Source organism: Arvicola amphibius, chromosome 3 (assembly GCF_903992535.2).
Source record: "Arvicola amphibius chromosome 3, mArvAmp1.2, whole genome shotgun sequence".
Lineage (NCBI taxonomy): Eukaryota > Metazoa > Chordata > Mammalia > Rodentia > Cricetidae > Arvicola > Arvicola amphibius.
In genome coordinates, this window is record NC_052049.1 from 144467023 (window position 1) to 144490851 (window position 23829).

The 23829-nt window shown below is 40.0% G+C and overlaps 1 protein-coding gene across 1 annotated transcript in view; it reads left to right on the top strand.

Moving 5' to 3' along the window:
• The first annotated feature begins 1046 nt into the window (after positions 1 to 1046).
• The window catches only part of Hmgcll1 (3-hydroxymethyl-3-methylglutaryl-CoA lyase like 1), a 122064-nt gene continuing 99281 nt past the window's right edge, over positions 1047 to 23829 (top strand). The window contains exon 1 of the mRNA XM_038323767.1: positions 1047 to 1154. Within this exon, the coding sequence (XP_038179695.1) occupies positions 1047 to 1154 (108 nt within the window). The remainder of the gene's footprint in view (positions 1155 to 23829) is intronic.

The following is a 23829-nucleotide window of genomic DNA, read 5'->3' on the forward strand; positions in this document are numbered from 1 at the left end:
ATGTGTGCAAGCGTATGCATCAGTTCACGCTGATCTTACTAGCTGGGGAGACAGTACGGTCGGTCAGCTAGCATCTTGGCCATAGACACTTAGCAGAGTCTCTGGGAGACTGCAGAGACAACTCCCCGCTCCTGCCGCCCAAGACTATTCCCCGTCCATTGTGTCTTATTAACTGCAGCTCCAGCCTCCACAACCGAAGAGTATCATAGTATTGCAGTCCGAGGGTGTTTGCGAAGTAGGTAGAATGAAGCAGGGCTTGTCTGGTCAGTCCTAATCTCCTAAGAACTGTTTTTTGTATGAATGGGTCTATCTTTTTAGGGCCTTGGTTACTGTGCCATTTCTTTAAAGTTCTTTTTAAGTTCTTCAGGCCCAGGGAACTGGTAAGGAGCTTGTGGCCAGACTGCCACTCTGAGGTCTATTCCTGACTCCCACATGGTAGTGGAAGGAGAGAACCATTAACATCAATGAAACTAAACCAACGAAAAGAATTCAGCATTTTAACATTTATCATACATCATCGGCTTTACTGACAACATCTTGGGCTGTCTACCTACAGTATCTCCCCTAATTTAGGATCCCCTTTTATAGGGTTTATGCAAAGCGCCTCAGCAATTTTTAATAGAGTCTTGACACAAGACAAACTCAAACGAATTCGGAGGGACAACCCTACAGGCTTGTGGCTGGAAATGAAAGAATGTCTGTGCTCCTTCCTCTAAGAGGCCTCTGTCTTCCCCCCACAGCTCTGACGCAGGCATGAGTAGGTGGGTGAGCACCTGCAGACAATCAGCCCCGAGAGCCCCACTTTCGGGGAGTGAGGCCTGGATGTGTGCCACCCTGTCTCACTTTGCAGTTCCCATCCGGGTTCTGGGTCTCAAGGCCAGGACTCAGGTGCCAGCTGCACCCCTGCCTGGGCGTTGCCCGGGAACTGCGCCGCCGCAGTGCAGCTCGGACCCCGCGCGAGCACCCGCGGGACTCTCTCCCGGCTCGTACGCGTTTGCGGCTCAGGCCGTGGGATCCAGCACCGCCTGCGGCACCCAGGCTGCGCCATGGGGAATCTACCATCTGCTGCGAAGCACTGCCTCAGCTACCAACAGCTTCTCCGCGAGCATCTGTGGAGCGGAGAGTCAGTGGCAGGGGCGCTGGACCCCGCGCAGGTACCACCTCGCGGCCTAGGGCGCCCCCACCCTCTGGCACAGCCTCTTCCCTATCAACCTCACCCTAATGCCCTTTGTGTCATCTCTCTATGCCAGGACCCTGCCCGCAGCAGCTCTGCTGTCAGTGTGCTGCTCTGTAGCTGAAAAGGCTTTTCATCCTTCCTGCTGTGAACCAGTAGACTCGTCCTTGCAGGCCTAGCAATTTCCCTGTACCGGACCATTTGCAGGTGGCCTATAGGAGTGATCACGTCTGTGTGTTTTTCCTTGGAAGGGATGCATTATCTAATGTAATTTAAATCCAGAGGCGTTCTTTCAAGGACAGTGCCTCCTTGTAGTGTGTAACAGACTACAAGCAAGTCACCCTGTGGGTTAGAAAAAGGAATGAAGCCAATACACAGTAGGAAGGCACACTACGATTAAAATCACCTGTCAGGTCAGAGCGGTGACTGTCTCCAATGTCTTTGTATTTTAACAAAAATCTAACAAACTTAAATAAAACCATTATAAAATAAAATTTTTCCTGTATTTTCCCGAAAGTTGTAATGACTGTTGAAGCCTATTATGAGTCATGGACTCCGCAAGGTTTTGGCTTATAGCTTCTTTAATTATAGGTGCCCGTTCGCCTTGTGAACAAGGTAGTTCCTGTTATTTTAGTGGGCTAGTCTAGCTTTATTATGTGATACTGCACCGACTATTCAAACATATATTTATTTATTTGTTTGTTTGTTTGTTTATTTTTGGCACAGTCTCAGTCCAGTGTTCCAACAGGTGAAATTGAAACCTTGGATCCACAAGTAGGACTCAGAATTTGTGGGCTGTTTTATAGATAGTTTCTGCCTCATCAACTAGAATATGGCCAGGGCTATTCACAAGAGTCCTAGAATCAGTTCAGTATCTATCAACAGATGGATGGATACAATACAGAAGATATGGCATATGTATACAACAGGCTATTATTCAGAACAAAGAGCCAAATCAAGTCATTTGCAGCTAGGCACCTGGAACAGAAAGTCACCATGTCACGTGAAATGAGCCAGAGCCTGAAAAGATTAGCCCTGCATGTTTTCTGTCCTTTAGGGGTGGGGTGGGGGTGGGGAAGAAACAATGAAACAAACAAAGAAACAATGAAAGCAGAGATCGGGAGACATGAAGAGGATCAGCAGGGTTAGAGGGTAACCAGGCAGTAAATATGATTGCACATGGAAGTGTCGTGACGAAATCCATTATTTTCTACAAGTAATATGTATTAATAAAAAGGCACAAAAGGATTGATAAGGGTCCCCTGATAGAAACCCAGGGATGACAGAGGTGAAGTGGGAAGTCATGCTCTATCTCCTCCCATGTCCTCACGAATAATTCCCATGTATTCTCGTGTGAACTTCCTAGAATGCTACCAACAATCTCTAACAGTTTGTTTTTACACAATCAAGAATCCCTAACATTTATTTTTTTTTAAGGATGAAATTGCACGATTTTATTGCTTAGGTGATCCTTATAGATGTGCGTGTGTACATTCTGTGGGCTTTGTGGATGCTGACTAACATCAGGGCGATGGGTGATGGTTTCCACTTTATCTGTTAAGATGAGGAAACAGAGAAAAGGAAGATTGCTCGGATGTCTGATGAGACAATGACTTTCAGACTCGTGGACTTTTCTGGAAAACTCTCTAAGACATTTTAGCACCTTCCAACTCTTCCACCTGTGACCCTCCCATTTGTTCCTTAATTACACCTTGGAAACCATTTCTTTGGTTCAGCTCTTTTATCCTTGTGTCCTTGCCAGGCTCAGTAGCTTCTGTCTCCCTGGGTCATCATGCCGGCCTGTCTTACAGCTTATCTCCTCTCATACTCCTGGTTATTATTTGTATCTCAGCTCTTGGTTTTATATTTTCTTCTCTTTTCCGAGCTTCAGACTGCACTTATCTATCTCAACAGAAATTGATACTCAACATCTCCAACTTGCATTCGTGTCCTCTCTTCCTGTGCTGGCAAGTTCTGTCTGGAAAAATCACCCTTGTTCTATGCACAAGTCCTTCAAAGTCATTGGATGGATTTCCATACATTCTGGGGTCATCTGGGAAGAGGGCCCCTGAATTAAGAAAATGCCCGCGCCCCATTCGCCTGTAGTGCATTACTTTTTGATTTATGATTGATGTGGAATGGCTCAGCTCATTGTAGGCAGTGCCACCCCTGTGCGGGTGGTCTTGGGTGCTACAAGAAAGTAGTCTGAGCAAGCCAAGAAAACCAAGTCAGTAAGCAGAGATTGTCCATTGTCTCTGCATTAGTTCCCGACTCCTGGTTCTTCTCTTGGTTTCTGCCTTGACTTCCTTCAGTAATGGACTGTAATATGGAACTGTAAGCTAAAATAAAATAAAATAAATTCTCATAACCACCAAACCCTTACTAAAACACTTTCCAAACATGGAGTTTTTCCCATGATTTCCTGTCACAAAGAATCTGCTTTGTTTCGTTCTGTAAGGTCCAAGCCGAAGGCTCCTTGCCCTCCATTTCCATCACTTTTAAAGCACCACAGAGTCCTGGAATTTCATTTTTGAAATCCTTTCGAATGTATCTATTTTCCAGCTTCACCAGCATTTCAATTTTAAAATAGCTTTATGTGACCTCCATGTGACTAAAGCATTGCCTTCCCCTTCTTACTTTCCATTTTTCCTCTCCTACCCACTGTATAGACAGTCAAGGAGTTCTGTATTTCAAGTGAAATCATGCCATTACCCTGTTCTGTAACCATCTGTGAATTCCATTATCTTCAGAAATTGATAAACAAAACATCGACTTGAGTCTCTGAAGCCTCCAGCAGTCCTTCATTCACCTCACCTTAAACTATCCACTTTGTTCTTGTCAATTGTTTTTGCCACACTGTCCTTCTTTCTGCTGTCTATAAACCATGTTTCCTTCCCTCGTTTCATCCCTCTGCTAGAAGATATTTCTCCATTAGCTTTTATTCAGTCTTCAGCATTCAGTGTAAATGTCACATTCTCATGAACTCTTCCTGTTAGTCTTGGCTATGATTTTACTGTATTGTTTTTGGTTTTGTTTTTTTCGATATAGGGTTTCTCTGGCGCTTTGGAGCCTGTCCTGGAACTAGCTCTTGTAGACCAGGCTGGCCTCGAACTCACAAAGATCTGCCTGCCTCTGCCTCCTGAGTGCTGGGATTATAGGCGTGCATCACCATCGCCTGGCTGATTTTACTGTATTATATACCTATTGTATATAAAATGGGTTATCTATTTATTTGGTGATTATTTGGAATATAACTCCATGCCATATTATTAAGACCAAATAAAACTCAGAAAAAACAACCCATAACTGGACTTACCACACCTAACAAAATGCCTGGTTAGTTCTTGTGATCAGTATGTACTTGTTTAACAAATGAAGGACTGCTCATCTGTTCAGAGGACAAGTCATGCATCTCATACTTGGGAAAATCTTTCTAAAACAATGATTAGCACATTAGTTTGTAATACACAACTGTTAAATTAGTTCAAAATTAATGATACCAAGTACATGTTATCATTTGAATCTTAGTACCAGTGTGTGTGTGTGTGTGGGGGGTGTTTTTACGTTTATGACTTGTCTTTTTATTAAATAGACCTCAGCTAGGATTTGATGATGAAGAAATGATGAAAATGAAATTTGAATACTGTAAATGAACCATAAGGAACTTTGCCACTCATTTGCTGTTGAATTTGATAGCTGATGTGATAAACAGGTCTGGGGATGCATTCTGAGATAACTTGCTTGCAATTGGGATTGCCAGAAACGTCTGTGTGTGAAAGAGTGCCATGCTAGCTACCAACAGGCTGGAACCCAAGTTGTTTTCCTTCTTTCTCCATTTCTCCCTTCCCCAAAGTATCACGGTGTGCTGTGCAACTTCCTATTTGACTTTGTGCATAAACTAGCCTGCCTTCGGTATACAATTTCTCCGTACACATTAAATATAAAATATCCTGATGAATTAGACCTCTTAAAATCAATCTATCAGGCTAGTAAAATTTAATACCTATCTCTAATTTTAAACTATATGCAATACTTCTGCTTCAATTTGGTGAAAGAATAATCTAAACTCTATACATTTTTTCGTGACCCCATAGCTTTAGCATCCTTTCCAAACAACTTGAGAGGACTGGAGATGAATTTTTAGAAGAAGAAACAACCTCACTTCTTTCTATTTATTTTGTGTTCTTTCTTAACTGTTACCTTTCATTTCTTCATTTTCATTTTATTTGGGAATAATGTATTTTTAATTTCCCCATGGAATTAAAATATCAGTTATATGCTTTTTTAAAAATTATGTTCATAGTTGTTAACCATAATGTGTCAACATCTAACCTTGACTTACTAAACTATAATATGCTTGGTATTATAACATGTAAACTGAAGATGTAACACAATGCACTGCTGCCTATTGGCTTTTGATACTTCTTGTTGTATGTGATTATTATCCACATGGGATATTTAGAAAATATGTTTACTCAGTCACTGTTAATTTTTATTTATGCATGCATTTTTCCTTTCTTCTGTATTCATTTATTTATTTCCAGTCCTGCACTGGAATTATTTTCTTTAACCAGAAGTATTCCCTTCAGTCTCCTCTTTATTGAAAACCCACTGGTATGCAGGATTGTGATATGGCTTAGTGGGCAAAGGCAGTTTCAACCAAACCTGATGACCATAGTTTAATTCTGGGACCCACCTTGTATAAGAAAAGAACCAGGTCCTACAAGTTGTCCTCTGACTTCCACACAGACACACACACTCACTCAAACACACACTCCCATACACAGCCCCCAGACATTAAATAAATAAACGAACACATAAATAAGTGCAATTTTAAGAAAATTTAAAAAGAAAAACAGCAGTTTGGTTGCTCAAGTACTGGAGAGGCTGAGGAAGGAGGCAACTAAGTGAGACGATGGGAAATCCAGTGAAACGCTCTCACAAAAAAGTGTTGAGTGGTTAAGCAGAGAGAGAAGAATAAGAGCGATAATCTAGCGTGCACAGGTCTCTGAGTTCAGTCCTCAGTACCACACCAAAAATGTATTTGCTTGTTTCATGTAAAACCAGGCAATGATTACTTCTTTTTTTCTTCATTTTTTATTAAATTATATAATTTTACAAATTTTCACCTCCTCCCCTCCTCACATTTCCCTCCCCCTCCCCCATCTCCCCTCCCCCTCCTTCTCCAGTCCAAGGAGCAGTCAGGGTTCCCTGCCCTGTGGGAAGTCCAAGTTCCTCCCCCATCCATCCAGGTCTAGGAAGGTGAGCATCCAAACAGACTAGGTTCCCACAAAGCCAGTACATACAGTAGAATCAAAACCCAGTGCCATTGTCCTTGGCTTCTCAGTCAGCCCTCCTTGTCAGCCAAGTTCAGAGAGTCCGGTTTGCTCACATGCTCAACATACTTGTGTGTATAATACAATAGAAGCAAGTGACTATTAATAGGAACACTTATGACACAAATAATTCAAATTAATAAATAATTTAAATACATAGAAGCCATACAAAACCCAGATTTCTTAGCAGTTACAATGAAAAGCTTAACAAGCAATATCAGCTATTTGTCTTATTTCTTGTCTGATAATAATGTATCTTCCATTCTCTTTTTGATTTCCAATCACGTATAATGAAACTACTTTCATTTTTCTAGTTAGTGGTGTGTAGCAATTCTGATAACTAGATAGGTGTATATATTTCACATTTCTTACTATATTTTTTACTCTCTCCTTTCCATGTTCAGTAGGTACACTGTCTTCTTTTGTGCCAATTCCTTCTCAGCGCTGTCTTAGTGTCAGTCTAATTATTGGATTTTATAACTTTAACTTTCACAATTTTATGTGTGTATGTGTGTGCAATGTATTTATGGTGTGTGTGTGTGTGTGCTTATGTGTATACAGGTACACGGGCACGTGTGTGCATGTATTTGGAGGCCAGAGGTTGATGTGGTTTTCTTTGTCTCTCTCTACTTATACACTGAGGCAGGTCTTTCACTTAAACCTAAAGCTTACTGTTACTGCTAATTTTGCTAGTGAGCTTGGTCTGGACATCCTCTATCTCTGCCTCCCGAATAATAGGATTACAGAGCCTCATATCCACCACCAGACATTTATGTTGGTGCTAGGAACCTGAACTCTGGCCCTTATGCTTGGGCAGTATGATGGTTCGTTTTACTTATCCCATTAACACAACCGAGAATTGCCTGGGAAGAGAGTCTTAATGAAGGATTGCCTACATTGGGTTAATCTGTGTCTATGTCTCATATAATTAATTGCTATGGAATATCCAGCCTGCTGTGGGCAGCACCATTTCTTAGAAAGGGGATTCTGGACTATATAAGTGGAGGAATGGAACTGAGCACAAGCAAGCAAATTACGAGAATTCATTTGTTTATCTCTGCCCTTGACTATGGATGTGATGCAAGTTCCTGCCGCAGTGGCTTCTCTACTATGATGAACTCTTACCTGGAATAGTAAGTCGAAATTAACCCCTTTATCCTCTTAAGTTACTTTTTTCAGGATATTTTATCAGTGCAACAGAAATGAAACTAGGACAGGTACAAGCCCCAAGCCAATGATTGATCTCCATAGTCTTGATTTTATAATTCTTTTTTATTTAAAAATTGTTTTCATTTTATATACAAACCCTAGTTCCCCCTCTCTCCCTTTTTCCTGCCACTGCCTCTGCCTCTGCCACCCCTCTTCTTACTCCCTATCCACTCCTCAGAGGCTTTCCTTGGGAAGTTGACAAAGTCTGGCATACCAAGTTGAGGTAGAACCCAGCCACTCCCCCATGTATCAAGGCTGAGCAAGGTATCCCACCACATGGAATGGGCTGTAGCCAATGTATTGCTCATTGATCAATCTTTAAAATATATTTTTATTTTGACTTTTTCACTCTTGATCGTTCTACTTCTCTCTCTCTCTCTCTCTCTCTCTCTCTCTCTCTCTCTCTCTCTCTCTCTTTCTCTCCTCTCTCCCTCCCCTCTTTTATCAAGGAACTGGTTGTCTCTTTTTAACATATATGTATGACTGTATCTCTTTTCACTTTTATGTGGTGTGCTAGCAAAATAAGTTTATACTCTAATATTCTGCATTTATCTTCTATTTTGATATAAATATCTCTTGAAATCCAATACTCTGGTTACTCACTATTTTTAGATGATGTAATGTTTGATTGTGCTTGATTTGACTATTGTTAGAGCTGTCCTACTTTTTCCCAAATCTATCAGTCTAACATCCTCACCACTCCAAAATTCTTATTTTAGTAATGTTCATGTGCTTTAAGGGTATTTTACATTTAAATAAATACTATTGCTTGGAGAAAAGTTGTATCTCAAATTAAGAACTTGTTCACTTTAAAAGTTGCTTCATTATTTTTTTTTAAGACTGAGAATTTGAACTGTCATCTCCTAGTAAAATGGATTATCAGTTTTTTATTTAGACTATTGGGAATTTTATATGTGAGTATTATATTTATATCACTTTTATCCCTTTATCTCCTTTTAAAACTCCTGTTTTCCCCCCACACCCTCTAAAATTGATGACATCCTTCTCTTTAATCATCATTGTTACATATATGCATGTATGTATATGGCAATACAACCTACTGAGTCCATTTAATGTTGCTCATATGTATATGTTTATGGCTGACCACTTGGCATAGGATAACCTATCAGATTACTTGTTCCTGGGAAAGTTGAGTCTGTCTCTTTCAGCAATCATTAATTGACTAGGTCTTCATCTAGGGTTAGGGATTTGTCGTTGGTATGTCAACTGGTATTGCCATATTGTTGGCTTTATTTAGGGGACTCTATGGTTAAAATTACATGGGTTCAGCATCCCTGTCATATTTCGAAGGCACTATCTCGTAGCAGACATCCTGGTCCCCTGGTTCTTAAAATGTTTCTTGTCCCTCTTCTGCAATGTTGCCTGAGACTTGGGTGTAGGGGTTATGTTATAGATGATGTCAATAGGAGATGGGCAGCCAAGGATCAATATTCTCTGCATTTTGACCAGTTGTGGATTTCTGAAATTGTCTTTGTCTGTGCAAAAAGAAGCTTCCATGATGCAAGGTAGAAGGGGGATAGTAGGATACAGCTGCTATCAAAGGGAAAGTGGGATAAAAAAAAAAGCAGAAGACGCTACATACTTTAGATATAAAACCTGGACAGACTTAGCTGGATCTGGCCCAAATGCTTCACCCCTGACGACTAACTCTCACAGTATCTGAAGGTGCTATGTATGCAAGCCATCAAAGGAGAAAGCAATCAATATTCTATCCAAATGTGAAGCCTATGGACCGCAACAGTGGGCAACAACCACCTTCAAGAGTTCCACTGTGATATATCTTAGGAGTAACCAACAGCTGTCTAATCAGACTCCAAGCCTGCCCAATAGGAAGGAATTTGTGCCTCTTCTGTAAACCTACTTACTCAATAGCTGGCTGGCCCCTACCATCTTCCTGTCCTTATTCTCTTGATCTTTGATATCCTTTCCTCCCAGATGTTTCCTCTTTATTTGCTCTGCCTTCCAGTCCCACCCATCTTTTCCCCTGCCTTGCTATTGGCCATTCAGCTCCTTATTAGACCAAGCAGGTGTTTTAGACAGGCAAAGAATCACAGCTTCACAGAGCTAAACAAATGCAACATAAAAGAACACAATACATCTTTGAATCATTAAACAAATATTCGACATCATAAACAAGTATAACACATCTTAAAATAATATTCTTCAACATATCCTCATCTTCTTTAATCAAACTCTATTAATTTGTATGGACTTTCTGTGTCAAGCACATTTTTTAAAAATATCTGTATAGCTACCACTGTTGGATGCTAAGTACATTCTAGGTGTCACCTGATTGCTTATTAAATTGTCACAGTAGTAATTTAATGGATTTCATGAGTAAGGCACACAATAGTTAAATAACTTGTTCATAGCCAGCAGCTAGTTAAGAGCAGAGTTACGTTGGGAACTCAGGAAGTTCCACTTCCAGAACATTGAGTTTGTACTACTGCTTCCATTGTAGTCATGAGAGGAATCACTTGTGGAGTTTATTGAATATTCTGGAAGCTCTTACTCAGCAGCATGCAGCTGACTGCCAGCTGTCTTTGTGTTCCCTTCACTCTGCCTTGGCAAGCACTTTGCTGGATGGGGCTACCACTGCCTACCAACTGGAGTCAGCCTGGGCTAGTATCGTCCTTCCTTCTCTGTGTCTTTCCTTTTGCTCATGGGGTTCAGGTTGGGGAGAGATTGCTGTGAATTTTGACTTCCCTTCTGCCCTCCCTGAGGTTGGGAGTAGAATTCAGTCTGGAATAGAACTGCATTGGATACGAAAGGAAAAACAACTCAGTTTCCAATAAATTTCCTGTTCCCTTCAATCTTCAATACTTTCTGTCTGTCCTTGGATTTCTGTTGGCTTCTGGATTCCTTGCTTTGTCTGACTCCAGCTGGCTTTAACATCCTTCCTCCCTCGCCCTATGCTGTGAGCCCTGTGATCTTGGTTTTTTTCCCCATTAGCTTCAAGCTCCTCCAAGTCTTCTGGCTTTTCTTCTGGTTACTCACTCTGTGCTGTAACTTTCTCTGACCCTTTCTTCTCTGTTCTCCACCCTGTTGCTCACTTAGCTTTTAGTTTTTTTTTTTTGTTTGTTTTTTGTTTTTTTTTTTTTTTTTTATTTTTCCTAGTCAACCAGGAGGCCAGACATCATGGACCCAGAGATGCGTTGGGTCACTTGCAGGTGACATGTGGTGTTGGAGAGACAAAATCAGAACACAAATTTAGATCATTTTAAATGGATTCTGGATTTGCAGGTTTTTGTCAAGCCCAGTTAAAGTCCTAAGAACAAAAGCAGCTTTTAGAATTCTGGTTTCCTACTAGCAGCCTGGCAATTGGCAACCTATGTAGGAGAGATAAATTGCTGCCTAGCTGAGAAAATTTAATCCCTGGAAACATTTGATTGTCCTACACTTAAACATGTAGGTAAAAAAGAATACGTTTATACAAATTTGCCTTCAAACTGTCTCAGGCATCAGGAAGGTTTGTTTTGGGTATCTTTGTTGGTGGACAGAGAGAGTTTGCTGGACAATGGTGTGGGAATAGTGTGATGAGTTTCTTCAAAACGTTTCTAGTTTTTAAATTTCTAAATTTCTTCTGTTAAATTGAAACTTTTTATAACTCATTTTATATTTTCTTGTAGAAATATTGATTAGTGAATCTTATTCTCAGAACATGTATTCCAAAATAAGAGTTTACATAAAAATAATTCTACACCAAAGCTCTTAAAATTATCCAGATCTTTGTGGTTTATGTTCTAATTTATCTGCCACCTCACAATGCATGTTAGTATCAAGTAATTAGACGCATTCAATAGATAAACTTAAAAGGCTTGTGTGTAGCTCAGTGGTAGACAGCCCTTGCCTAGCATGGGAAAGCTCCAATTTTAATTCCTTGCATTAAAAAAGGAATTTAAAGGCTATTCTATCATTTCTCCATAGTCATAGAGGGATCAAAGCTGTGAACTCTTTTTTCTTTTATAACAATATATTTTATACAATTATACAATATATTTTATATTCTTTTCCCTTCCCAAATGCCTGCAAGATTCTCTCTAATTCCCTACCCACCAAATTTCGCAGTCTCTCTCTGTCTCTTTCTGTCTCTGTCTCTGTCTCTCTGTCTCTCTCTCTTTCTCTCTCTCTCGTACACACACACACACACACACACACACACACACACCCACACACACACCAAGTCAACCAAGAAGAACCTACTCTTGGGCATGGGGTCCCTGGAGTGTGGTTGATACACACAGTGACACTTCATTGGAGAAAACTAATTTTCTTTTTTGAAGCAGACATAAATTGCTAATAGCTTCTCTCTTATGGGTGGAACTTTGTGTCCACTTCCCCTTCTTAGTTCCCTGCCTTTGTCTGTTTTGAACCTGTGCTTTCTTTCACAATATATGCTTGGCGCCCCCAGAAACCAGAAGAAGATGTGAAATCCCCTCAAACTGTAATTACAAACTGTTGTGAGCTATCATGTGCATTCTGAGAATTGAACCTGGATCCTCTGTAAGATCATCCAGTCCATTTAATGGATTTCTCTAGCTCTCCAAGGTTACATTTTTATTCTGCAACATGGCGTTCCTTTAAAATATAGCCTCTTCTGCTTTTTATTTACATCATTGTTTTCCAATTCTTTCTTGCAATTAAACATTTTAACACTTATTTAATTGTAATTAATTGTGTCTGAGTCTGTGTGGTGGTATATGCATATGAATGCAGGTACCAGCGCAGTTCAGCAAGGGTCTCTGACATCTGTTACAAATCCCTGTGAGCTGCCCCATTGTGGATGCTGGGAGCCAAACGCAGGTCTTCTGTAGAGAAGCAAATGCTCTAAATTCCTAAGCTACTTAGCCAGCCCCTGTCATTGCATTAAAAATGCTAGTTTATAAATTTGTTTTAATTCAGTGCATGGGAATAGCTGTTCTTATGGAAGTGGTAGATTTGAGAGCGATAAAATTTGAGTAGGTAAGAATGCACTTCTGGTCAGAATAAGAGCTGCAGAGTTAGTGGAAAGAAATATGGAGAATTCTTTCTTTTTTAAAATATATTTTACTTAAAATATAATTGCTATAGTTGCATCATTTCCCCCTTCCTTTTTTGTCTGACTCCCACCATGTTTCCCCATCACTCTTTCCCAATTGAACTCATTTTTATTAATATGTGTGTATGTGTGTGTATAGATATAGAAATATGTAAGTGCAATCTGCTGGCTTTATTGTTGTTTATGTGTATATAATTTTAGGTTTGACCACTTTGCATTGGTTAATTTCTTAGGGGGTCTTTCTTGGGAGGGGCTAGTTCTCCTCTCAGCAGTTATTAGTTGCATGTTTTGCCTATAGTTATTTGTCTATAGTTATATATCTGTAGGAGAGAAACCCTATGAGACCCTCCCTTCTTCCTTAGCACGTCTATTGATATCATCATCGTTCCAGTCTTGTATAGGTAGTCATTTCTTGGAGCCTTGCAGTAGACTTCCTGGCCTTATATCTCTTACAACCTTTCTGATGCGTTTCCTGATACTTAGATGCAGGAGTTATGTTGAAGGTGTGTTCTTTGGGATGGAGCTCTCTATGATCTATTGATCTATGTATTATATCTAGTTGGGGTTTTCTGAAAGAGAAGTTTCTTTAAATAGGGGTGAGAGCTACACTATGTGTGGGTATAAGGATACATTTTAGAATAGTTAGAACTTATACTGGTCCAGTAAAGTGGTGGTAGTAGGTTCTTTTCTAAGATCCATGGCCCCACTTGCCTTGTATAGTTGGCTATGTTTTCAGTACCAAGCGTGGTTTCCCTCCTGTGCAGTGGGCTGTCCACTTAGTCCAGTTAGAGAGCTGTGACTCCTCCCAACATGTGAGTGCCACTATTGTATCCTGACAGCTATCTTGCCATGCTGGCCATTGTTGTGAGTCATCGATGTCACAGCTGAATAGGACTATTGATCCCTTCCCTCCCTTGGAGATTACATAGTGCTGTCTGGCATTTCCAAAGCTAGACAATAGGAAGTAGGCTTTCAGGTTAGATCCAGCTCAAACTGAACCTGTGTCCTAACTGTGAGATGTCTTTAACAATGGGCTTACCTTCAACTTCTGAGAGGTAAACAAGAGCAAGGGCAGTAAAATGTTTTGGAAGTCACTTGGACTACGCTAACCAACAACTTAATGGGGATTTCTCATTTCTGGTACTGTTTTTTGTTAGCTAGTCCATTGTTCTTGTGACAGCATTTAAGATTGTCACCCTATGTGACCATTTAAAAAGATATATTATGCTGGATTGTTTTATGTCAATTTGAAACAAGCTAAAGTCATGAGAGGAGGGAACCTCAGTTTAAAAAGTACCTCCATAAGATTGGGATGTAGGCAAGCCTGTAGGACATTTTCTTATTTAGTGATTGATGTAGGAGGGCCCAGCCCATTGTGGATGGTAAAACATCCGGGCCAGTAGTCTTGGGTTCTATAAGAAAGCAGGATGAGAAAGTCATGGAGAGTAAGCCAATAAGCAGCACCCCTCCACAGCCTCTGCATCAGCTCCTCCTTCCAGGTCCCTGTCCTGTTTGAGTTCCTGTTCTAACTTCCTTCAATTGATGATCTACAATGTGGAAGTATAAAAATCCTTTCTTGTCATGGTGTTTTATGAAAACAATTGAAACCCATTAGGAACCCTAACACACACACACACACACACACACACACACACACACACGCACACGCACACGCACACGCACACGCACATACATGCACACACACGCTGAGGAGGACTGGTATAGCTGGGCATGTGTTCTCTTTTTAGTTTTAGAGAGCAGTCAGCCACACTGGTTCTCTAGTAGTCGCTCAACTTTCAGTTCTACCAATAGTGAAAGGTTTCATTTTCCTTTTACCAGCTCTAGATATGGCGCTGCCAAAATATTTGTTTCTTAAAAATATACAAAGTGTGTGGGGCTAGAGAGATGGATCAGTGTTTGCTGCTCTTGTGAAAGATCCAGTTTAATTTCTGACGCTTACATGCTGGCTCACAACTATCTGTAACCTCAGTTTTAGGAGCTCTGATGCCCTTGTCTGACACCTCTGGGCTCCTGCACACATGATTCACATATGTACACTCAGACACACACACACACACACACACACACACACACACACACACACACACCTACAAAAATAAGCCCCAATTTGGAGGAGGCACATTTACTAGTACCATCCCTGTATCCTATATTGAAACTGAAATCCCTACTGAGTGTGGTTAAACAGATCAAAATATCTCTGTGTTAAATATAGGATTTGTGTATCACTGGGTTGAACTCTTCAATAGTTTCTTCTTTGTCTTACTTTTCTTTCTATTATTTAGTAGATCTAAATATTCAAAGCTTCATTAAGTGTTTATAGAAGCAAATGGTTTGTGTCTGATGGGCATAGCATACTTCCATGGTATAAATTATAATTGCTTCTTACCTCTTTTTCTTTTTCTTTTTTAAAACAGGGTTTCCCTGAAACTCCCTCTGTAGACCAGATTGCCTTTGAACTCAGAGATCTGCCTGCCTCTGCCTCCTGCTGGAATGACAGGCATGCATGGCATTTCTTTTTTTATTGGAAAAATGTATATTTATTTTTATGAAACATATTGCTATTATTGTAGTTCTGAAATTTATTAATTATATTATTTTAAGCTAGAATTTGTGTTTTTCTTACTATTTTTCATATACTATTTATTTTCAAGTCTTAGTGAAACCTAAGTTAAGAAGTTGGTTTCCTTTTTTCCTTTTGTGGCTTACTGTTGTAAAGACCAGAGAAATTCGGATCTAACTTTTTGTTCCTTCTCCACTGCGGTGTTTATATTGAGTTAGTTGATACAGTGTGCAGCGTTTTATCTTCCTGTTCTTCTCCCTCGCACCAGAAGAGAAACACTAATGTCCCTGAAGTGGAATCCTGTGAATCTAGTCGCTGTTCAGATGCTGAGCTTAACCTGTGGCTTGCAGGTCCGGAGTCAGCAGTCGCGCTCAGCATTCGGTCCATGTACTGTCAGCAAACGGCACCTCATGGTTACGGTTTCCTAAATCACGCGTCTTAGGATTTGTGGAGTAGGAAAGTACAGATGGCAGGAAACTTCATCTACATTACAAACTCCTTTAGTGCATGCTTCACTCCGAGAAATCAGTGTTCATAAAGTCTCTTTGTTGAACTTTATTAACAAGCAACGGGGTCTAGGAAGCTTGGCAAACCAGGCAGCTGGAAACCCCGGAGAATTTGTCTGTCAGACGTCTTTCCTTCTGGGGTTTCCTTCCAAATGTTTTTTGGATTTTAAAGGAAGTAGAGTGGCTCTCTGCCACCGCGTTTCTCCATCTGTAACCCACTGAGTGTACAGAGTCTGGCATTCACTTTTAAAATTCTTCACCCAATATGTATTCATTTCACCGGGAAATGGAAACTGATCACAGGTTAATGTTGAAGTCAAAATAGGAATCTTATTTTCATTAGACACAATTTCTACTTTTTGAGAGTTTTGATTTAGGGGCCAAGATTTCTCTGACTTTTAAAGTAATACGGAACGGTTCTAACCTTACACTGCACAGAAAGCCGTGGACTTGCTCAGACGTTACAGTACAGGGCAATTTGGCGCTCCATTTGTCCAGGCTTTAGGGGTATGTTTAAAAGACACTTCCAAGGCCTGTGGAGAAACAGATGTACTGATTCAGGACTTTGCTCATGAATGTCTGCTATCACTTAGCCCTCATTCCCTTATGACATGATTTTAATATTTAATTTAATATAATTCTGCTGAATGCATGCTCTAGCAAATATGGAAAGAAAAACTTAAGCTAAATACGATGGAACGTAAAGCTTGCCGAATGCTCATCTGTGGAGAACCAGATCTCTCCAGTCTTCTTGCTCTTTGAAATAGTTATACAGCTGCTGACCTTTTAATGGGAAAGATATAGCGATGATTTATTAAACCAAATGTAGATTGTCTTAATCAAAATGCATTATATATAGAAGTAGTATTATCTTAGTATGCTTGCTGTGGATTTGCAACTGATTTGTTACATAGGACAGATCAAAGAGTGTATGAGATAAAAATGACAGATATATTAAATATTAAAATTAGTAACAAGATTTTATGTAATTATATAATAATAATGATGATGGATCTATCAGAGAATTGAAATAATCCCAGTGGCTTTTCTAAATATTGCATATGATTTCTGCAAAATCATTATTATTCTCACTTTCAAGATAAATCAGCAGAGAACTTGAGAATTAATAAATCTCCCCCCAGGCCATTAACCTGGAAGCACAGGACTTAAACTTAGGTCAGGCTGCAAAACATCTTTTATTTCTGTCAAATCCAGGCAGTGGCTTGCCCAGTAGGACTAGCATGGAAAAAGTAGTAACCTTGTCAGTAACCTGTGGAGAAGTTTCTGGGCACTTGCAGAATAGGAATAAAACTTCTTAGTTATTTATTATTTGATTTTTTAAATAGAAAAAAAAAACAATTATCAGGTTCCAGATTATGTTGTCACTTTGAGGAAAGAAGCATCCATTGATTACAAATGCTTACACTGTTATTTATCTTCCATTATTAATTCTCTTTCGGGTCCAATTTTTCAAACCTGACATGGTAGAAGCATGGATTAATTCAATACTGTAGAAATGGCTTATTCTGGGTCTTTAAGAGCAAAGAGACTTACAGGGCAATTATATTCTATACATCCTCTTTAGTTCTTTAGCAGATAGCTAAAATTGAGGATACATCCAGTTGACTAAAGTCAGTATAAAGTTGGGGTTTATATGAAGTATATTCTTATACTTATTCCTAATATTGAGCACAGACTTCATACACATATAACTTAAAGTTCCTGGAAAAATTCCTATGAAAATCTACCTTCTTTAACAATTGAAATTTGTTCTTCCACTATGGTTCCCAACCTGTGGGTTGCAACTCCTTTGGGGTTGAATGACTCTTTCTCAAGGGTTGTGCATCAGATATCCTGTAAACAGATATCTACATTATATTTATGATTAATAAATAAACAGCAAAATTCTTTGTCTAAAAGAGTGGTTCTCAAAATTCCTAATGTTGCAACCCTTTAATACAGTTCCTCATGCTGTGGTGACCCCAAACTCGCATTGTTTTTGTTGCTACTTCATAAATGTGATTGTGTTACTGTTATGAACTGTCATGCAAATATCTGCAACACAGCATCTGATATAGGACACCTGTGAAAGGGTCGTTTGATGGGGTCATGACCCCCATGTTGAGAACCGCTGGTCTAAAAGCAAGAGCAGAAGCCCAGAAACTCCTTAATCATTTGGGAACAGAGAATAGCCTATGATCTTAATAACTGACTTTGTATGAGATCCTTTTTGACTGGCTTTCATAAAGCCACAAATAAAACTTGTTGTCAGGATCCCTAGTTGCTCCTAGTAGAGCAGCAATTCTTTTCTGGATGATGATTCACTGTGCAGTTGCAGGCATGTTCCGTTAGGGAGAGCATGGAATGAGCATGGAGAACAGTTACTACATTCAAATGTAATGAATAAAATAAACTGAGATATGCTAACATAATTACACTTTATTAAAGAGAATTATAAAATTAGTTATTCATAATATGTAAAATAGTTTCTGTGTGCTGCTCAAGTTAAAGAAAATGAATGTCAGAAAACAAGAGTGTGTCTGAGACAGGTGTGCTGTCTATATTACAGCTGTGCCAGAGAATGCTGTTATTGGGTCCATAAAGTCTATCTTTCCTATTTTCAATTTGTGCTTTAACAGCACACATCAAAACTATTGGAGATAATTTACAAATTATTAGTTATCACTAAAGTCCTGACTATTAGTCAAGGGTCTATATACTTTAGTTGGTGTATTTTTTTGGCATGGTTAAATATTGATTGTTTATCATTTATTATTATAATTAAGAACTTATTTATTAGAACATTGTGTATAAAATATACTAACTTATGCTTATGAATATGTATAAGGATAGGCTTTCTAATGTTTAGTCAATAGTAGCATACATATACATACACACACACTTCCATTAGGGTTGAGCACTGAGTATTAAGAGGGAATTAATGAGTTTATCACAGAGAATTTAAAGTGACAACATTTGTGTGTGTGCTTGGTTGAGATAGACTGCTCCAAAGCAGGTGTGTAGGGACAGCAGTGGAGGCCATGGCCACCATAGTGCCTCCTCTTGTCTGCATCATCTACCTGTAGGTGATTAGCGAATCTGTTTTTGCCAGACTTAAAATCATAATTTCAGTAAATTGTCAAATGACCCTTTAAAATTACCTGCTCTTAAGTAGTTTTGGACCTTTAGTGGAAGAACTGAGAAAGTGTTATTCAAGCTATATTAGAGAATACATTATTATTGTAAGCATTGGACCTTAATTTTTAATTCCTGCTGTGCTATATTGATAGTGGGATTTAATTGATGTTGCAGTTGATAGTGATGGATATTGCTTAAGCATAATCATACTTTTTTTTCACAAAGTTGGCTTAAACTATAACTCCATTTCTCAAATTGTGGTACTCTGATCAACAGTGACATCACCTCCTGAGAACTGATTAGAAATTAAATCCATGTATAGAGTCTGACCTAATGGATCATCTTGTCTGGAACTGACCTGGGGAAGCTGAGTTAGCCAGCTCTACAAGAGATTGAAATGCATGTTAAAAATTTAAGAACCCTGAATGAGAAAGCCCATGACTACAAACCATCACAGTCTATGCAGGACACGTCTGGGAACTTAGAGGTACAGGTTTGCTTCAGTCTAATCTGTAAAGGCCTCGCTTTTTTATTCTGTAAAAGGAGTCTTCATTTACTGAAACTGTAGGATAGGTCCAAAGCTGTAATTAGTCTTTTGTAAGATAACGTAGTTTACTTACTTTTATTGTTATTTATACTAATGTCTTCTAGGAATAAATAATTTTGGTAAACTTTACAAAGTACACGCATAAAATAAGCAGTACAGTGGAGCATTTCAGTTTATTTCTTCAGTTAAATCAACTGTATATACAAAGAATAAACTTGAACTTTAGAGCAACCTGATGGTTGTGTAAGACATTGGTTTTCCAAAAGGTTTAGCTCACTTATCTGGGAGACATGGAAACTAATTACTAATTGCAAGTACATGTTTGTTAATTATTCCTTTGAGAGGAAGTTGAAATTTGCCACTATGGTTTATTTACTGGAAACTGAAGAGAATGTTGATTTATAGCCCAAGATGGCTGATAAAGTCTTCATCCAAGTTTCGAAGAATTGTGCAAAATCTTGTTGCTGTTTTGACGCTCCAGTCTGCAGATGTTCACTGTTTTGTGAGGAAATGATGGCGCTAGCTATGAGGTTTCTTGGAAAGAAAGTGCTTAAAAGCTTCAGAACACTGGGATCAGGGCCTGCACAGCTAAATGAGCAGGGCTGGAAGGCTAGGTGAGGCCCACCGGGAGCCATTCCACAGCAGCATCTGGAAGGAAACAATAAGTGAGTGCACGTTTAGTTTTCAGGCAAATGATTAAGAGGTGGTTAAATGGAGGTGTTAGGATGTGAAGGTGGGAAGGAAGCACTGATGGTCTGTATATTACATGAAGTGGGGCTATTGTGGAAAAGACAGAATGAACTGGAGATCACAGTTGAATTTGCAAGATGAGAGTTGGACGTTTTTCAGAACAGCTTATAGGTATCACTTGAAACAGAGCATAGACTCACAGGACACAGAGCACACTGGGAAGCGGCATTTTGGAACCATAAAGCACAATGATGATGTCTAGTTATTCAGGGCCCTGGAGACCATATTTAGATCTGGAAAGACATCCTCCTATTTCAGCTTTATAGTCTTCACCAATTATATTGGCCCTGCTTTAAAGTCCTAGCAAAGCTTTGATCAACTGGGTAGTTTTAGTTTAGCAGTAGTTTGGTACTAACTGGTTCATGATGCAGCAGACAGTGTTGCTCTGAAATACTTTGAGCAGACTTTTCTGTTGTTAACATCAGTCAGGCCTTCCTGTCCAGTCTCATCTGTAAATGGACAAACAAGCTAATTAATGAATAAAGGAATAAGATCTATTTCTCTTTAGAAAAAGTGGTAATAACTATCCCCCAAGGTCACCTTTGTCCTTAAAAGCAAAATCAAATTTGCCCTTGATTATGATTTTGTTCTTTGTGCCAGACATTGGAGCATCTTAGAAAAATGAGAAGTTTCAAATAGGTATCAGCAGGATAGACATCGGGGTCTTTGGCTGTAGGCATTGTTCCTAGCAGTCACTTAGAGGTCCTTTAAACCTTAGGATTTTGAAAATATAATGCTTAGTCACCATGTTTCTGTTTCTCATGTTTCATTAGCCAATTTATCTAACTTCTGTAACACCCAAGCCTGCATCTGAATAACCACAGACAATTTCTTGTTCAAGTCTAATGTGGAAGATGTTGGGACCCAGGCTCTTCCTTGTGTTCCCACTCTTCACTGGGTCCTCTCTAACTTGCTGAGTGATGGCCAGGGAAAAGACAAATCTACCTCCTACCATGACACTCAAGAACTAACATGAAGCAATGACTGGATTAACTTGAGACCCACACTAAGGGAGGGAGCCCAGGTCTGACACTGCCTGAATGGCCAGGAACTGTGTAGTAAACTTTTTTTGTAGGCCACTAGCTCACAAATAATAGCATGGAGACGTCTTATTAATTATGAAAGCTTGGCCATTAGCTTAGGTTTGTCCCACTAGCTCTTTTAAGTAAAATTAACCTCCTTTTATTAATCTATGTTCTGCCACATGGCTCAGTTAGCTCTACTCTATACATTATATCCGGGCTCTTCAGTGTCTCCCTGGTGTCTCTCGGGTCTTCACCCCTCTGACTTCCTCTCTCTCTTTGTGCCTGGAAGTCCCTCCTACACCTCCTGCCTAACTATTGGCCATTCAGCTTTTTATTACACCAGTCACAGCAGCATCTTCACATGTTGCTCAAATATCCTGCAACAGAACTGGAGGCTGGGTGGCCCAAGAGACCTAGGGTAGAGCCAAACATGACTGGCAAAAAAAAAAAAAATACTGAAATATTGGCGCCTAGCCCAATCACCATTAGAGAAGCTTGCTCTGGCAGCTGAAGGGGGCAGATGCAGAGAGCACAGCTCTTTTTCTTTATAGTAAGCAATGTAAAAGGAATTTTCATGGGCAGGGACAGAAGGACTGGGATAGTTAAGTAGACGGTTATATATGGGGCTTGTATGTTGCATGGGTTTTTGAAGAACAAAACTTTGTATGGTGCTTTAAAAATAATCGAAGTTAAGCCAGGTGGTGGTGGCACACGCTTTTAATCCTGGCACTTGGGAGGGAGGCAGAGGCAGGAGGATCTCTGTGAGTTTGAAGCCAGCCTGGTCTACAAGAGCTAGTTCCAGGACAGTTAACTCTACTTCAACATTTTCCCACTCTTTAAACTTGCATTCATCTCCCTTGGGGGTAATTGTTTAATTGATTGGTCTAAACAGTCAAAATTTCGGAGGTTCCAGACTCTTAAAACGTGAGTGAGGTTAGGTACATCGGTAGTAAGAAGTCTAGAACTTTGCAGGCCCCGTATTTGTTCTAAGCTAGCCTGTGGTAAAAATATCATCTCCAAATCCCAGCACTCGGGAGGCAGAGGCAGGCGGATCTCTGTGAGTTCGAGGCCAGCCTGGTCTACAAGAGCTAGTTCCAGGACAGGCTCTAAAAAAGCTACAGAGAAACCCTGTCTCGAAAAACCAAAAAAAGAAAAAAGAAAAAGAATATCATCTCCATAACCACGATCATGCCTGCCTCTTTCCAATTATAATAGGGTTGTAACAAGCATTGGTGGGATTTTTTTAATTTTTTTTTAAATTTTTCTCATTTTTTTATTCAAGATTTCCATCTCCTCCCCTCCTCCTCCCCCTTCCCTCCCCTCCCTTCCACCCATACCCCCACTCCACCCCTCTCCAAAGACAAAGAGCCATCAGGGTTCCCTTCACTATGTTAAGTCCAAGGTCCTCCCAGCTCCCCCTAATTCCAGGAAGGTGAGCAACCAAACTGACAAGGCTCACAGTAAGCCCATCCATGCTGTAGAGTTCATGTTCCAGATCCTATTGTCATACTCATGAATATCTTGCATATCACCATAGAACCTTCACCTGGCATTGGATGGAGAAAATGACAGAGCCCCACATAGGAGCACCGGACTGAGCTCTCAAGGTCCTGATGAGGAGCAAAAGAAGGGAGATCATGAGCAAGGAAGCCAGGACCGCGAGGAGTGCTTTTACCCATTGAGATGGTGGGACAGATCTAACGGGAGACCACCAAGTCCAGTCGGAATGGGGCTGATGGAACAGGGGACCAAACCAGACCCTCTGAATGTGGCTGACAGTGGAGGAGGACTGAGAAACCAAGGACAATGGCATTGGTGGGATTTAGAAAGAGTAGCAGCTTTGATGCCTCTGGCGGTGATAGATCATAAATGAATGGAAAGAAAACAAATTTTAAAAGGACAAAAGGATCAAATCTGGGGGAATGCAGAGCTGGAAACAAGTCTCTTGTTTCTTGTTTGCCTGAAGTTTATCCTATGTATAACATTTTTTTAATGGAAATGTGGACATATGGAAATGCAGTGGCTGGCAAGGGCTCTGTCTCCGGGGTGTTCATGCGCTGGGATAAAAGATTGTTGTATGGAAGGCTTTAGTTACTTGTGACTGCTCTTGGTCATAATCATATGGATGGATGGTAGGTAGATACATTGACCTTGTGACTCTGTGAAGGCTCTGTGCTCTTGGAGGGCTAGAATTGCTCTATAATATGATTAAGCGTGTCTTCCTTCAGATTATAACCTTTATTAAATTTAATGTGATGGATAGTCCAAGAAAATGACACTTTGAGGGTCAAGGGGGATAAATTGCCTTGGACATCTCGGTGTAGATGGGGGATCATAGTCACATGACAGGAGGTGCCGCCACCTCTCTCAGACAGTGCCTTTTCAACTGGCAGCTTAATTTTAATCCTATGTTAAATAAATTGATAGAAAAGGCAACGTTAGGAGGTAACCCAACACACGTCTGAGTAATATAAACACTTGCCGTTTGTCTCTGTGCAAGATCG